This window comes from Megalobrama amblycephala, linkage group LG2 (genome assembly GCF_018812025.1).
Source record: "Megalobrama amblycephala isolate DHTTF-2021 linkage group LG2, ASM1881202v1, whole genome shotgun sequence".
Classification (NCBI taxonomy): domain Eukaryota; kingdom Metazoa; phylum Chordata; class Actinopteri; order Cypriniformes; family Xenocyprididae; genus Megalobrama; species Megalobrama amblycephala.
This window is the reverse complement of record NC_063045.1, coordinates 20,936,656-20,954,153: the sequence shown is the minus strand read 5'-3', so window position 1 is coordinate 20,954,153 and position 17,498 is coordinate 20,936,656. Positions and strand designations below refer to the sequence as shown.

At 34.7% G+C, this 17,498-nt stretch overlaps 2 protein-coding genes across 3 annotated transcripts in view; one reads left to right on the top strand and one right to left on the bottom strand.

The window, feature by feature from the left end:
• Positions 1-498: 498 nt before the first annotated feature.
• On the bottom strand, positions 499-2,365 carry uts2d (urotensin 2 domain containing). Its single transcript, XM_048181702.1, has 5 exons — positions 1,915-2,365; positions 1,696-1,800; positions 1,542-1,579; positions 817-910; positions 499-721 (listed from the first exon to the last, which is right to left on the bottom strand). Exons 1-5 carry the CDS (start codon positions 2,009-2,011, stop codon positions 696-698), a joined length of 360 nt encoding a protein of 119 aa, XP_048037659.1. The 5' UTR covers positions 2,012-2,365; the 3' UTR covers positions 499-695.
• Positions 2,366-5,116: 2,751 nt separating this feature from the next.
• ccdc50a (coiled-coil domain containing 50a) overlaps positions 5,117-17,498 on the top strand; it is a 22,986-nt gene continuing 10,604 nt past the window's right edge. The window contains exons 1-5 of one of the 2 annotated variants that reach the window (XM_048166398.1): positions 5,117-5,462; positions 12,262-12,324; positions 14,650-14,779; positions 16,833-16,923; positions 17,188-17,287. In XM_048166398.1, the coding sequence (XP_048022355.1) occupies positions 5,414-5,462; positions 12,262-12,324; positions 14,650-14,779; positions 16,833-16,923; positions 17,188-17,287 (433 nt within the window). In that variant the 5' untranslated portion in view covers positions 5,117-5,413. The remainder of the gene's footprint in view (positions 5,463-12,261; positions 12,325-14,649; positions 14,780-16,832; positions 16,924-17,187; positions 17,288-17,498) is intronic. The other variant, XM_048166404.1, reaches the window with a different exon arrangement.

The window sequence follows — 17,498 nt, the reverse complement described above, 5'->3', positions numbered from 1 at the left end:
TGTGTGTGTGTTTACTAAATGTTCAGTAATGCAGTGTGGGACATTAGAAACTGTCCCTATTGAAAATTAAAACAGTGGAACTTTTTTCTTGTTCTTTTTATTTTATTTATTTATTTATCTATTTAGGCCTATTGGAAAGAAAATATTAAAATAAAATAATAGTTAAAAAAAGATAAATTTTTACCTTATTCTTGTTTGACAGTTTTCAAGCTAGTTTAATTCAGAGTTTCCTTAACAAATCCAATTTTTTATGGATATTGTTTTATTGCAGTAATCTTCTGTCTTCATATGTTCAAAAGAGTCAGTATTAGTCACATGTCACATTTGGAATGTTCAGCAGTCTCAACACTAGAGGGAGGCAAGAGCTCTTATCATTCAAAGCAGAAGACAATCAGTTCTACATTTATTTGGAAATTATTCCAGTAAAAAAAATATTCACTCATGCGTTTTATTATTAACTGAAGATCCCTAAAGAATGAGATGAGAGAGTAACATCCATAAATTTCACTTGATGTTTTATTGATAGGACATTTAAATAAAATACATTTTTGTTGTAAGAGTACAGTCATGAGTACATTATCATTATCGTGACACATTATGAATACATATAATTACATATCTAAAAATGTTCAGCTTGTCTGATACATCTTAAGGCATTGGATTATTCTTGATCCTGGCTCTCCACTTTAAGATCCTCAAACACAGTATTTCCAGAAACAGGCTTAAAAATAAAATGGAAAAATTAAGTAATACTAATAAGTGCATTTACATTTGCATTCATGCATTTTATCCACCGCATAAAAAAGTAACACTCACCATCATCTCTTTTGCTGGTCATCAATCTCTCTTTTTCTATTGCATTTGAAACCAAATTTCTTTCTAGATTTAGCTCTTTTTGAAGGGCCGCAAGCTGAAACAAGGATTTCTGATAATTAGCTTTCATAATAATATTTGTATTAATATATTTGCAGATGACTTACAAAGTGTAGTCCATTACAGAACACAAATTACATGTTGAAAATTGTAGTTAGTGATGTAATCTATTCATTACATATTTTAGGTAATATAATTGGATTACTTTTAGATTACTTTTGACCTTACATAGATCATTTTGACCTATATAACAATACTTATGTTGAAAATATGTTGAAAATTTGTCATCAACAAAATGAAATGCATTAAACATTACATCAGGGTTACTCCAAAGCACTGTATATTTGTATATTAAAGGGATAGTTCACCCAAAAATTTAAATTATGTCATCATTTACTCACCCTCAAGTTGTTTCAAACCTGTATGAATTTCTTATTTTGAAGAATGTCTGTAACCAAATATATGGGAGTCAATGGTGTCCCACAACTGTTTGGTTACAGACATTCTTCAAAATATCTTCCTTTGTGTTCATATTTATACAGATTTGGAACAACATGAGGGTGAGTGACAGATGACAGAATTTTCAGAATTTTGGGTGATCCGTCCCTATAATATATACTTAAAACAAACTTTTTCCATTACTTGCACATAAGCAAAATTAAACATACCCCCTGCAGCTCGGTGATTTTTCTGGCCAGCTCGAGTCCTGCAATCCATCAAGAACATGTAAGTAAGTGCAGGTTTGTGTATTATAAGATGCTTAAAATAAATTTTCAATGTGTATACATTTTGTAGCAATCCTTATAAAATTTGTTTATTTACCTAGTACATCCTTTTCTTGGACAGGCATGATGTTTTTCCGTAGTAAAAATGCCAAAATCTGATTCTGGATGTCAGAATCATCTTTTGAATGGAAAACCTGGTTTACTGTAAAAATGGAAATATGCAGTTCAGATCACAATCGGCCAATTAAGAACTATGATCAAGTACATGTACCATTTCAATCTATCATTTAGTTTAAAACAATAAAAATGTTCTCACCTGGACTTGCAAGGCTTCTTGTATGAACGTTGAGAGCACCAATCAGAAGTAAAAAAGCAAGTAGTGGAAGAAGACTTCCTGAGGGTTTTCTGTCCATGGCACTGAGTACAAGCTTCTGGTGCGTATTTGCTCCTATACCTGACCGAATTCTCTACTGCTGGAGGCTCATCAGATGGGATACTTTTAATCAGGCGTGAAGACGCGAGAATGTGTCATCGCTGTAAATCAAAAGTGTGACGCGTGCGTTCTGTCAGAGGGCTATATCTAAAAGAGGGTCTGTGACAGATGGGACTGATGTTCTGATGTGGTCTCAGGGCCAACGACTAGCAATCAATCAGAGGCGGTGTGAGGACAAGAGTAAATCACCAGTACTACTGGGTATCAGTCATCTGTGGATGGTAAAATGTTCTGGGCATTCTTCTTTTAATTTAGCTAAAAGTTAGTGCGAGTCAGTGCCTGGAATAACAAAAACAGTGTAATGATGGATATAATAACATGTCATTCTTTAAATTTGGTGGCTTTTCATTCTGATAGAAACTCTAATTGCATTAAGACTTAAAACACTGAGATCCATTTCATAATTAACAGGCCTATTGTGGTAAAATAATACTATATATATATATATATATATATATATATATATATATATATATATATATATATATATATATATATATATTATAGTATTATAGTATTATTTTACCACAATAGGCCTGTTAATTATGAAATGGATCTCAGTGTTTTAAGTCTTAATGCAATTAGAGTTTCATAATTAACAGGCCTATTGTGGTAAAATAATACTATATATATATATATATATATATATATATATATATATATATATATATATATATATATATATATATATAATTTTTTTATTATTTATTTTTATTTTCTGGGTTAGATATTTTAGCTTTTTCCCAATTTCCATAACATCAATGACATAATAATAATAATAACTTTATTTTATATAGAGCTTTTAAAAGTCATTTCTCAAAGCGCTTTACATAAGTAAAATTAACATACATAAAATAATCAATGACATAATAATTTAAAAAATAATTACAATATTTCTTAAAATTAATCATAGACAAAATAATATGGCATCAATTAACAATGAATAAACTCTGTATTTACCATATATATATATATATATATATATATATATATATATATATATATATATATATATATATATATATATATATATATATATTTACACAAACCCGATTCCAAAAAAGTTGGTACACTGCACAAATTGTGAATAAAAACAGAATGCAGTGATGTGGAAGTTTTAATATTTTATTCAGAATACAACATAGATGACATATCAAATGTTTAAACTGAGAAAATGTATCATTTTAAGGGGAAAAAAGTTGATTTTAAATTTCATGGCATCAACACATCTCAAAAAAGTTGGGACAAGGCCATGTTTACCACTGTGTGGCATCCCCTCTTCTTTTTATAACAGTCTGCAAACGTCTGGGGACTGAAGAGACGAGTTGCTCATGTTTAGGAATAGGAATGTTGTCCCATTCTTGTCTAATACAGGCTTCTAGTTGCTCAACTGTCTTCCTCTATATGATGCGCCAAATGTTTTCTATGGTGAAAGATCTGGACTGCAGGCTGGACATTTCAGTACCCGGATCCTTCTTCTACGCAGCCATGATGTTGTAATTGATGCAGTATGTGTTCTGGCATTGTCATGTTGGAAAATGCAAGGTCTTCCCTGAAAGAGACAACGTCTGGATGGGAGCATATGTTGTTCTAGAACTTGGATATACCTTTCAGCATTGATGGTGCCTTTCCAGATGTGTAAGCTGCCCATGCCACATGCACTCATGCAACCCCATACCATCAGAGATGCAGGTTTCTGAACTGAGTGCTGATAACAACTTGGGTTGTCCTTGTCCTCTTTAGTCCGGATGACATGGCGTCCCAGTTTTCCAAAAAGAACTTCAAATTTTGATTCGTCTGACCACAGAACAGTTTTCCACTTTGCCACAGTCCATTTTAAATGAGCCTTGGCCCAGAGAAAACGCCTGCGCTTCTGGATCATGTTTAGATATGGCTTCTTTTTTTACCTATAGAGTTTTAGCCGGCAACGGCGAATGGCACGGTGGATGTGTTCACCGACAATGTTTTTTGGAAGTATTCCTGAGCCCATGTTGTGATTTGCATTACAGTAGCATTCCTGTATGTGATGCAGTGCCGTCTAAGGGCCCGAAGATCACGGGCATCCAGTATGGTTTTCCGGCCTTGACCCTTATGCACAGAGAGATTGTTCCAGATTCTCTGAATCTTTGGATGATATTATGCACTGTAGATGATGATAACTTCAAACTCTTTGCAATTTTTCTCTGAGAAACTCCTTTCTGATATTGCTCCACTATTTTTTGCTGCAGCATTGGGGGAATTGGTGATCCTCTCACCATCTTAACTTCTGAGAGACACTTCTACTCTGAGAGGCTCTTTTTATACACAATCATGTTGCCAATTGACCTAATAAGTTGCATATTGGTCCTCCAGCTGTTCCTTATATGTACATTTAACTTTTCCGGCCTCTTATTGCTACCTGTCCCAACATTTTTGGAATGTGTAGCTCTCATGAAATCCAAAATGAGCCAATATTTGGAGTGAATGTCTCACTTTCAACATTTGATATGTTATCAATATTCTATTGTGAATAAAATATAAGTTTATGAGATTTGTAAATTATTGCATTCCTTTTTTATTCACAATTTGTACAGCGTCCCAACTTTTTTGGAATCGGGTATATATATATATATATATATATATATATATATATATATATATATATATATATATATATATATATATGTACAAATATATGATTAATAATCATATATATATATATATATATATATATATATATATATATATATATATATATATATATATATATATTGATATGTTGGTCTGTATTACTCATACATAAGATTTTTATAGTTTTATCATTTTAAAATTGTGGAAGCATGACGTCAAAGTGGCTGGCATATTTTCCAAAGCAACAGAGCGATTTATAACAATTTAAGACATTTATAATCTTAGACTGTTTAGACTAAGCCTGAAATGTTTAATTAGTTTAAATTAATTTAGTTAGTTCTGAGGTCTGCGCAGGTTCATTGGGTGTATTACGTTTGTTTGCTCGCGTGCGCGCGCTTCTCTGCGTGCCAGAATGTGAGCGCGTGCGTGCGTGGCATGTCCCGCCCTGCCATCCGTAGGAAACACACACTGCTCAGCTTTTCTTTAGTGTTTCGTGTGTGTGTGTGTGTGTGCGCGTGTGTGAGCTCATAATATTCATCTGCTGTGGGTACAGAGGGAGGGACGGACAGAAACCTCGGTTGGCGACAGAAACCAATCAGAGCGACACATTACCGAAGACATCGATCGGGATTTATTTATCTGACGGAAACCGCCATCAGTCTGTCAAACAATAACCTTCAGAAACCCCAGAGAAACATTAAGCGCCGACGACATGGCTGATTTTAGTATTGATCAGAACAACCTGCCTGGCGTAAAAGAGGGTGAGTGAAGATGAAGAAGATGATGGTGCGCGTGCCGAGGCATTGTGTTTTTCTGCGTTAAAATAAACAGGCGAATATGGCACGCGCTTGTCTCACGCAGAGAGAAACGCTTTAAAACGCACGAGACGAGCGCGAGCTTAATACAGATGGCCGCTGATTCCTGCCATATGATTCAAAACTGCCAAAAACGATAGAAATGATTACATTGTGTTTAATTATGAAGGTAAACTGATATTTTGACTGTCAGTAAATTGGTCATCTTTTATAACACGTAGGCTACGGAAATATTTACCGAAGGGAAAAGTCAAACAAGAGGCATTGAATACTATCTGTACTAATTAGGCTGTGAGAAACACCTCTATTGAAATGACTAATATAGAAAGAGAAAGCGATTAAATTCGGGCCTGTTTTGCCTCAAATATCATATAATAGATGATGTAGAATGGCTAACATTAGCTTTAGTTGGTGTAGTGTTCACTGGCGGTTAGTGTGAATGCTGGCACATGTGTTGACAGATTGGAGCAGATTCAGCATGAAATCTTCTGCATACTGAAGATGACTGTGGTGCAACACAAGCTGTTGATGGCTGATCGTGTTATTAAGGGAAAAGCTAGCTTTGCAGGATTTCAACCCACTAATTTTAACCTCATTTGATGCTTAGGGAGGATTAGTGTGGTAGTATTTATTACAGACCTTTTAATTTCTGCCCCCAAGTCCTGTGCATGATAGCTTTTTATTATCTGAGCCGAGGTACAGATTCAGTAATTGATCTGAAAATGAAATAAGCAGTAATTGGGGACAGAATGTTGGTTTCTAAACTTTCTTGTTATTTAATATATAATAAATGATTTTAAGTGAAATACAGTCGATGAGGCCAACTTCACAATTTTAAGTTGTTTGAAAAAACGTTCAAAACAAACTACTTTTCATTCAGATTCAGTTATGGGTCTGAAACTGAAATCCCAAATTTAGTATATGTAAGCTAATTGGGACCAAATGTTAGTTTCTAGATATTAATTAATAAAAAATAAAATATTTTAGCCTAAATACAGTCAAGAAGGTTAAATGCATCTTTGTACAGTGAAATTCCAATGGCGAAATGCACATTTTCCCATGCTGATTTTGAGTCAAGTTTGTTAAACTTTGAATACAAAAAAAATTGTCCTGTTGGCCAGTAAAAAGTTTGGAAGTGACCTCTGAGTAGCCTAAGCTGTGCTTTATGCATTATTATTGATATCTTGTTTTCCCACAAATGTTTCACTAATGTGAAACAGGCCAAATTCACAATTTTAAGACGTTTGATATGTTTACAACGAACTACTCTTTATGCTTGATTCATTTTATAATGAATAATAGTTTATCAAACTTATATAGTTTTCAAAACTACAATCATGATGTTGTGCCTATAATGCTTTAAAAAAAAAAAAAAGCCATTAGACACCAAAGTGTCCCATATTCGTGGAAAGTGGCCATTAGACTCTGCATATGTATGAAATTAGTTGGTCACAAGAAGTGGAAGTTTTGTGAATCATTGAACCTATTGAGGATATTTATTATTCAGATACAGGTTCAAAAGTCTATTGAAAGACTAGTGAAATTGTTTTTGTCATTTGTTTCCAGTTATTACAATAATTTGAGTGGTTAACTGTTAAAATATACAATAATTTCACATTGTCGTATTATTTGAAAGTGTATGCAAGTTTATGCAAAAGTGGATTTGGATATTTTCAACTTATTAACAGGATGAAGACGAACGACATGCCACATTTCTCACTCATGGGTTTCTGTTTATTTTTCCTTAAAGAATGTCCTTGTGGTTTTCTGTTTTCAGTTGTTTCGTTCGTGTGGATTCAGCATTTTGTTGTGTTGCAGCTGCTCTTTGCTCATGGAGGCAATGTTGGGGATGTTTGCCTGGAAAACTTGCAGGCTTACAAATTGCACTGGTTTTGCTGCCTAGCTAAGATCTCTTGGGATGCGTTCAGCGTTGGTTTCGTGTTTGCTTTGGAGAACTTTCAGCTCTTCCTTGTGTAGCTGTTACTTGTTTGCCAGTCGCTGCTCGGGTGGTGCTTAGTAGTGCCTTGAGTATCATCATTCATAATTAATCAGACATTTTAATTGATGTCATACTGTTTGTGTCGCTTTAGGCTGTATTTATTGGATGCTCTAATATGGTGTCACATTCTCACATGTTTATTAAACTACGTACAGTTTTTGGGGGGGTGGAAAAAAGTAATACTTTTATTCAGCAAGCATGCAATAAATTGATCAAAGGTGACATTTATAATGTTAAAAAAGATTTCTTTTTCAAATAAATGCTGTTCTTTTGGAACTTCATAATCATCAAAGAATCTTAAATGTAACACTGTTCCTACAAAATATTAAGCAGCTAAGCAGCACAACTGTTTTCAACATTGATAAAAAATAATAAATGTTTCTTGAGCAGCAAATCAGCATTTTAGACTGATTTCTGAAGGATCATGTGACACTGACGACTGGAGTAATGATGCTGAAAATTCAGCTTTGCATCACAGGAATAAATTACATTCTAAAATATTTTGAAATAGAAAACTATATTTTAAATTGCAATAATATTTCACAATATTATGTTTTTTACTGTATTTTTTATCAAATAAATGCAGCCTTGGGGAGAATAAGAGACTAATTTCACAAACATTTGAACAGTAGTGTAAACTTATATAAAATGTAAGTAAATTAATTCATTCAGTCGTTCAATAAAAACATTGAGAGCAAAAGATATTTATCTCAGTTTATGTTACTGTCCAAAATTTGTCAGATTAATCAATTTGTCCCCTGTATTGGTTTACCCAGTAGTTTTTAACTGGATCAACTACTCCAGTTTTCATCATAACGGTAAGCCACGTAACCGCCATATAACCCGAGAGAGATTCCAGTACAGGGTTATATGGCGTCCAGTGCAGGAAACACATGAAGATTTTTTTTTTTTTTTTAAATGAAATCTGAGAGATTTCTGTTCTGTTTCTGTCCCCCCCCCCCCCCCCCCAGACCTATTGCTAGCTGCGTTTCCATAGCGTTCTAAAGTACTGTGAAGATAGTCCGGTGACATGGGACTGCGCACGACTTTCCAGTTACCGGTTGGATTTTGTCCTCCGCATACAAGCTTAATAAAGCCTGAACCTCATCGTCAGTCCATCTGTCGTATTTTTTAAACTCCATTGTTGATTCGAATAGCAAACAACTCTTGCTGCACACACCAACAGAAAAAACGATAATAAACAAAATGCTGCGTTGAGTCAACCAATCAAAATGCTTCATGTACTCCAATCAACACATTCAGTGCCCAAGTCCCAGAACTTTGAAAAAGAGTTACCTAGCAATCAGGAACTTTCAGAGGGGGAGTTTTTACACGGAACTTCATTTAGACCCTGGTTCCTGCTGTCAAAGCACACCAAATACCACTCCAAAGTTCCTAGTTCTGGGTAAATTCCTTCGGTGGAAACGCGGCTAAAGTGGCAGTTGCGTGGACTGTCTATGGAGGGATATAAATCTCCCAGGTTTTATTTAAAATATCTTCATTTGTGTTTCGAATATGAACGAAAGTCTTACGGGTTTGGAACGACAGTGATTAACGACAGAAATTTTGGGTGATCTAAACCTTTATATAGTCTCCATGCATATGGAGATGAAGCCCATAGTAGATTCACAGTCAGCACCAAGATGTGGTCAATAGAGACTTTCTTGGTTCCTTATGCCAAATGTCACTCAGCCATTCTATAGGGCATTACGATGTCATAATAGTGCTTCACCAACCAGTAGAGTGTAGAGTCTTGGTTCCGCATTTAGCGCTATGAATATCCTATATTCTCAGTTCCGCAGCGTTTTTGTTCAGGATGCCACTAAAGTTGCTAATCAGCAGCAGATGGACAACATCTTTAATCACAAATCTGCAGCAGTGGCTTAATCTTATCCTCTTTCCATGTCTCGCCCAAGCTAAGTGTACAAACCCAGACTGATGTGAAAATCACTAGGTAAATTAGAATTGCGTGAATTGTTTTTCACGTCAATATTAAACTTGTCGCTAAATTCACTCACAACTGTAGCACACTGTCTGATTACGGTGTGAAACTGGGTGCGTGTGTTTGGTTATATTAATTACGCTCAATTCCCAGAAACAAGTAATGCTGTTTTCCTTGCAGACCGAAATGCAAAAGTTGCTTTTATCTGATTCGGGTTATCGGCGCATCTATCAGAGGCTTGAGGGAGTTTGTTTTTTTATTCATCACAAATTAAGTACACGATTTCATCGCTTCACCTTCGTTATGAACCGTGTCTCGATAGCTTGGAGGCTGCCAGGTGCAGAATCAAGCCTGTATAAAACATAAAAAAGCAGATAAGAGCATGTTAAAGGGCGGATGTGGAAGACACGGTTTCAGTTTCTCAAGATGTATTTATAACTGAGGTGATAATGGTCTGTTGCACTGCAGTTTCAGACCTCTCATATGACCATTTCCACAGAATTTTTGATTTCCCTTTTTGCATGATAGGTGCTAGATGTATTTGAAATATTAAAAGTTGTTTGTTTTAAAAAAGGTTTTACTGGGAGAACTGTAAGAATTTCTGTCAAATAATGCATTAAACTAAACTAAATGATTCTATATAGTTGTTATTGTAATGTAGAAGTTTATTTGTATATTGAGGCATGTTTTTATTTTATTTTTGCTAGGAATATAGCCATCACTGCTCATATGGCATTAAAAATCAATGTATTTGAAATATTACCTACCATTTAAAATTTTGAAAACTGTAAGATTGATTTAAAATGTTTTTGAAAAAAAAAGTACCTTAGGGCCGTGACACGCCAAGCCGATGGTCAGTGTCTCTCGGGCTAGTTTTTGTGGTTTCTTCCACATGTTGGCTCTAGTCAGGCCCCCATTTGTGACATGAAAGTGAGCAAAGAAGTCAAGATGCAGGTGCAGACAGAAGGTTGTTATAGTTTTACATCATTTCAATTAGGGCTGGGCGATATATCGCATGCAATTGTCACGCGCATTTCGTCAGTAAAGCCGGTTCCCTGATTACCGCTAAATCGGCATCACCTGCTTTCAAATGGAGCGGCATTTAATAGACAGAGCCGTAGTTCACTGACAAGCTACGCAATATCGAGTTCATTATCGAAGGCGATTCATCTGCGATAATGAACGCAATATTGCGTAGCTTGTCAGTGAACTACGGTTCTGTCTATTAAATGCCGCTCCATTTGAAAGCAGGTGATGGCGATTTAGCGGTAATCAGGGAACCGGCTTTACTGACGAAATGCGCCTGACAATCACATGCGATATATCGCCCAGCCCTAATTTCAATACACAACACAATTCACAACAACATGAGCCGTCTGGAATGAAGAAAGTGATCAGTATGATTGATATTCGGAATGGTAAGCAAGCGCTGCTTTGTTTATGGTTTGTATATCTGCAGTCCTAATTTCGGTTTCCCATTTTGAATGATGAATATAGACTAGCGATACCTGCTGTCATACAGTTATTTCCTTACATGCAAGTGTTGAACGCACATGCTATTTAACAGTCAGCTCTTTTGTACCCAGATGCAGCCAACTCAGAGCGATAACAGTCGGCTTTCTTCGTCTTTTGGCTTTCTTTGATGTTGATTTGATGTGTCACGGCCCTTTATGTTCACCAAGGCTGCATTTATTTGGTGAAAAATACAGTAAAAACAGCTTTTCTGTGTGAATATCTTTTAAAATGTAATGTATTCCTGTGATCAAAGCTGATTTTCAGCATCATTACTCCAGTCTTCAGTGTCACATGATCCTTCAGAAATCATTCTAATATGATTATTTGATGCTCAGTAAATATTTCTGATTATCAATGTTGAAAAACAGTTGTGCTGCTGCTTTATATTTTTTGTGGAAACATGATAGTTGGGATTCTTTGGTGAATAATAAATTCAATGAATAATATTTTGGCCTATTTGAAATAAAATTTTTAGGGATGCACTGATGTATTGGCCAATAATCGGCATCGGCCGATAAAAGCATAAACGGCCGATAATCAGGGCTGATATTATATCCTGTCAGTCAAAAAGGGGGCGGAAAAAATGTCATATTGCAACTCGTGCTGGGTGTGAAGATAATATATCTTGGGTTGAATTTAGGGTTTTATTTACTGTTAATTATATATGTAAGTTTGAATAAATTTGTCATGAAGACAAGTGTTTATGTAAACAACTACCTTATTTGCAACCGCGTTATATACAAACATTTCAATTTTTATTTAGTGATTTTATTTTATAAATAATTAGCAGTTGAATATAATAATTTGGGCTCTTTTTTTTTAATTTTAACCTAAAATATTATAGTAAAAGTACCAAATGAGAGGGTTCCCTGTATCATTTACAGCATTCGTTGGGAGAGATATTTTATTCCCATTAAGAAATTCTAGTTATCAATATTCATATCGCTATCGGTGGAGAGACTGAGTATCGGTGCATCTCTAATAGAAATCTTTTGTAACATTATAAATGTCAATTTCGATCAGTTTAATGCATCCTTGCTGAATAAAAGTACTAATTTCTTAAAAAACTAAAATCTCACTGACCCTAAACTTTTGAACGATAGTGTAAATCCTGTACTAACTCATACTTTGTTGTACATTCAGATGAATGCCATAACAATGTGTGGGACGGTGTTTACCTAAACCTGTTATCCTGAGGTTTGCACTGTGAACTTCCTGCATAGACTGAAACTGTGACGTAACTCTAACAGTAAATAATCAGATTTCCATCTCTTTTTGTCCGTCTGCAGTGTGCCGGGACTTTGCCGTGCTAGAAGATCACTGTCTGGCCCACAATCTTCAGGAACAAGAAAGTAAGTCCTTTCATAAACCTGTACTTTTGTAATTTAAATGAACGTTACTGCATGGATGGTTATGACCTGTGATCCTGAAGCTGTTTGTTGTCAATAAATGAGTCATTCAAAGACTTCACGGGTTTTCCCGTCCTTTTGAGAGAGCACGCAACATTACAGTAGAACTTACTATCTTCCTTTTTGCTGCAGTGTAGGTTTTACACCTTCACCACAGATCACATTTCATTATATGTATATTATTAGCACTTGTATGTGAGAAAGAAGTTATACGTGTCCGATGGCAATTGAAAATCACTCTCAGAGCTCTTGAGGAGGACATAGACAAAAATGTGGAAGGCTTTAAGACAAAGCATCTGATTCGACATCCTCCAGCTGTGCTTCACAGTCCTTGTGTTCTTGTGAACGACTGCACCATTGCAAGCACAATCAAATCAAAAGGAAGTTATTTTTCCAGGAAGAGTCAGTATCTGTCATACAAAAAAAAAAATGTAGAAAGTTTGAAGCCACAAAAAAAAATTGCTGTTTCTGTTTCCCGAAAATACATCGCAGATTCTTTCAACTGTATGGTTTTGGAAAGATCTGAAAACTCCCTCTTTTAGATTTGATATGTGGGCAGGTGTTAGAAACACAAGTTCTCTCTTGTGAAATTCAGTTATTAAAAAGTCTCCTGACAAATTCATATTTCTGTGTGATCTGCTGCATCAATACAATAAATGAATCCATTAGAAGGTCCTTAAAAAAGGATGAGACTTTATTTTCTCTTCAGTAAAGCAGTAGTTTTTTTAATATACTATTATAGTATTTCTTCATTTTTTGCATCAGCTTTTTTTATTTCAGTTTTAGTAATTTTAGCCTACTTCAACTTATTTATTTTTTTTTACTTTACTTTCATATATTTTATTTCAGCTTTTTTTAAATGATTTTATTTCAGTTAGTTGCCAAGGCAACATTTCTAATTAAGTTGAATTTTATTATGTAATATTTATATTATTTTAATTAATTGTTTTAATAGTTTTAGTTAACAATAACACTGTAGTAGAGCTTTTTTATGATTGAAGAAAGCAGCTTCTTTGACCATCAACAGGCCTGACCTTTCATCACATCAACTTTGTTTAGTCTCACCGGCAGAGCCGTCCCTGCTGAAAGAATTTCGGTGAATGAAAGCCAGAGAAGGCCTCGTTCTCTTTTTGCAATGTTCAAATAGCTCCTTGTAAAAAATGTTGCTGGCTTGACTGACTTGAGCTATATCTATCACACAAATGTTTCAATGGCTTTTTTTTTTTTCTTTCTGGTTCTCTTTCTTAAATATAGCGTGTGCTCACAGTCACAGGATCAATAAAAAGTGTTCAGACTTTGGGAGATGATGCACTATGTCAGCTAGAATTGCGTCAATGTCTACGATTTACTGCCTTGTCGATGCAGCACATTGACTCGGCCTTGAAATGGCAACCGGTTTGTTGTTACCCCTCAGATTGCCATTTCAGAGCGTGTGCTCTGTTAAAAAATAAAATAAAATAAAAAAAATATATGATGTAACATGGTCACTAAAAGTTTTGTCTTTTTAATTATCAATCCACAGTCATATTTTACAAACTTTACAAAATTGCAAAAAATCTTGTTGTTTTTATTATTATTATTATTATTATTACATTAGTTTTTTTCACTGAATTTGTTTTTTTTTTTAATGCAAAAAATGGTCATGCTTTTATTATTTAAATTTTTTGCATTAGTTGTTTTCGCTGAATTACTTTTAAATGTAATATTACTTTAAATGTAATATTGTATATTAATAATGTATAATTGTAATGTATCATTATTATTATGACTAAACAGAATATTAAGTAAACATTAATTCAGTGATTATTTGTCTTGAGTGAAAATGCTTTTGTTTTAATTAATATTATTAAAAAAAATTAACTGTATAATAAAAAATGACTCCCTTATTTTGACTTAATATTCTGTTTAGTCACAAAACATTTATTATAATATATGTTAGTAATAAAAATAATTATTAAATTACTGTAACAACAATTAGATATTTTATTATATTACATTTAATTTCATTATTATTATTAAATAATAAACAATATTAAAATTCAAATCTAATTTAATGATTTAATAATGATTTTTTTTTTATTCATTTTTCTTAAAAATTGGTGTAAATATCAATCTTGCATGAAAATGCTTTTTCTCAACCAATCATATGCTTCAGATTTAAGATATCTTATTCTTTCATGTAATTTTACTTCATTAGACATGGTGTGAAGTGAGTCTTCTCTAGTGTCTGTTTCATCTAAAAAGGTTTCTCCTCTTTGACTCTTCCAGTCGAGAGCCACCTGGCCTCGAACGTCCACAAGAGCCGTCTGGTGCAGCAGGACCTGCAGGTGGCCAAACGTCTGCAGGAGGAAGAGGACCTGAGGGCCAAAGCCGAGAGCCAGAGACAGCATCGCCGCATGTGAGTGACCTAAAGCGTAAACGCTATGAAAAGACTAAACGAGACCAGAAAGATGCTGATCATGATAAAGGTCAGACTGTACTGTGCCTGTTTGTGAAAGAATGCCAACTTGATGTGAAGAGGAAGGTCATTTTTTTTTCTGACCTTCCCAAACTCTCAGCAGTAGACGTCTGATATCAGATGCCTCGTTGCTTCTTGTTTTTGCTGTCTGTTGAGATAAGTAGGTGTACTGTAAGTGTGGAGTGGATGACATCACAGACATAAGCCTGAGTGTTATCAGTCCTTAATAACTCATGTTGTTTAAAGTTGCGTCTCCACTTTACACACCGATTGGAATACAGAAACATAATATGCGGAGTTTAGTTTGGCATGTGTCTGGACACGAAGGCCTTGTCGTCTCATAGTACGCTGGTGCAGTAAAATGTTTTGACTTCTGCTCATGCCACATGCGGATAAAGTGTTCCTTCCTGCTGGGAGACATCTCAAGGCCTCTGAGCTGATGGTATCATCAGAGTTTGAGCATGGCAGAGCGAGAGAGCGCTGAGCCTGAGGGGACACTCATTCCACAGCTCAGACATTGCAGTAGAAGATATTATGTATTTTAGTCCGTCTGTTTATTACAAACATACTCCATCTAGGCTCAGTAAGACTTTAATTAGAGTCAGTAAAGACGCATCAAATTGATCAACAGTGACCAGTAATGACATTTATAATGTTACTAGATAATAAATGCTGTTCTTTTGAGCTTTCTGTTCATTGAAATGCCTGAAAAAACAGTATCATGGTTTCCACAGAAATATTAAGCAGCACAACTGTCAACAAATAATAATAATCAGAAATGTTTGAGCAGCACATTAGAATGATTTCTGAAGGATCATGTGACACTGAAGACTGGAGTAATGATGCTTAAAATTCAGCTTTGCGTCACGGGAATAAATTACATTTAAAATATATTACAATGGAAAACGGCTATTTAAAATAGTAATAATATTTCACAATATTACTGATTTCATAAACAGTGTTAGGCCTGATAGTGTGATCAGTGTTGTCTTCAGTTCTGCATGATTCAAAATGTTGTGTTGCCTCAAATGTGGCTTTGAGTCAAACTAATTACATTAACTAGGTTGTAATGGGATTGCTTTACTAATTACTCTCTGAACAGTAATCACATTACTGATTACTTGTGAATTAACCTCCCAAACTTGTCTAAATCTTTACCAGCACAGTACAAGATAGACACCAGATTGTCATTTCAGTTCTTTATAATCGGATGCATTTTAACAATTTATTACAAAAACATTTGGTCTTCTGTTTGTGTGGAGCTGTATTATTATTATTATTATTATTATTATTATTATTATTATTATTGATAATTTTATCAATATGTTAATCATCATCATATTTGACATATTTAAATATTAGCAAATATTTTATTTATAATGTTGTTATTCCTGTTCTACCCCTGTGCAGTATTTACAAAACCTTAAAGGAAATTGACATTTTATTCAGTATTGTTGTTAACTAAAACTATTCAAAATAATTTACTGTAATTGAAATTAAGCTGAAATAAAATACATAATTATTAGATGAAAAACTTTGTAGTTGAAAAAGTTGAAGTACTAAAATTGCTAAAACTAAAACTGAAATAAAAATAAAGCTAATTAGACATATTTAAAAGAAATCCTAATAAATATGACAAAAGGTCACTACAAAATTACTAAAAAAAAAAGTAAAATGAAAGCCAATTAAACACATTAATAATCGCTATAATAGTTTAGAAATAATACTAAAATAACACTGGTTTTATTGTATTATTCCAAGTTTATTGTGAATAAATGACATTTTTTTTTGATGGTTATTCAGCTAAAATGTATAATGGTGACAGCGCTAGAAAATAGAAACATGTTTCTTTGTTACCCATTACACCCAATGCTAGAAACTGGTCTTCCAAGAACAATTTCTTCTTAGATACAGGAAGTGAAAGCCATGGTGGCTGATGTGAGAACCTCACAGGGTGTAAACTCGAGTGTTTTCTTTCTCTCTGTCCTGTCAGGGAACGCATCGACATTGAAATAGCTCAGGAGATTCAAGAACAACTAGTCCGGCAGGCTGAACAACAGAGGCAGCAGGAAGAGAAAGATGAGGTGAGAGCAGGCTGCCTTCCAGACATTCACAACATTCACACACTCGGGTTGTGTTGGTCATCGGTATGCCATTGATTTAGCCACGCCCACAGCAGTCACGTTACTTCATGTGTTTGTAACACTTCAGAACACATGCTCATGTTCTCTGTGTGTTATTCATCAGTAAGGCATAGACGTAACCACACCCATGTTTGTTACATCATTGCTATTGACATTGCGACATCCCCCCACTCATTCTGAATGTGTTTATATACATTCAACTAGGCCATCGCCCGTAAGCTGCAGGAGCGAGAGATGAAAGAAGAGAGAAAACGGCAAAAACATTTGGAAGCAAACTTTGAAGAGGAGTACTATGAAGACAAAGGTGTGTAGAGCGCCCCCTGGGGGAAGGTGCGCAGTCGGGCAAAGATGAGGTTTGGAGAAGAGAATATGTGTGTTCAGATCAGTAAACACGTTTGACTGCTGGAAAATCTGCATTTGCAAGGTTTTCTGCATGACTGTTTGCTGAATCTACAGTTCCGTATCAAATATTTTACCACAGTACTGAGTTTGAAATCTGTGCCCTTTTATGGCAG

What these genes read in the sequence shown, in the direction of transcription:
- uts2d (XM_048181702.1), bottom strand. Translation starts at nt 2,011, where the DNA reads ATGGACAGAAAACCCTCAGGAAGTCTTCTTCCACTACTTGCTTTTTTA. An exon ending in CCAAGAAAAGGATGTACTAG is followed by an intron (nt 1,580 to 1,695) that starts GTAAATAAACAA and finishes GATGGATTGCAG; the next exon opens with GACTCGAGCTGGCCAGAAAA. An exon ending in AAATCACCGAGCTGCAGGGG is followed by an intron (nt 911 to 1,541) that starts GTATGTTTAATT and finishes TCCTTGTTTCAG; the next exon opens with CTTGCGGCCCTTCAAAAAGA.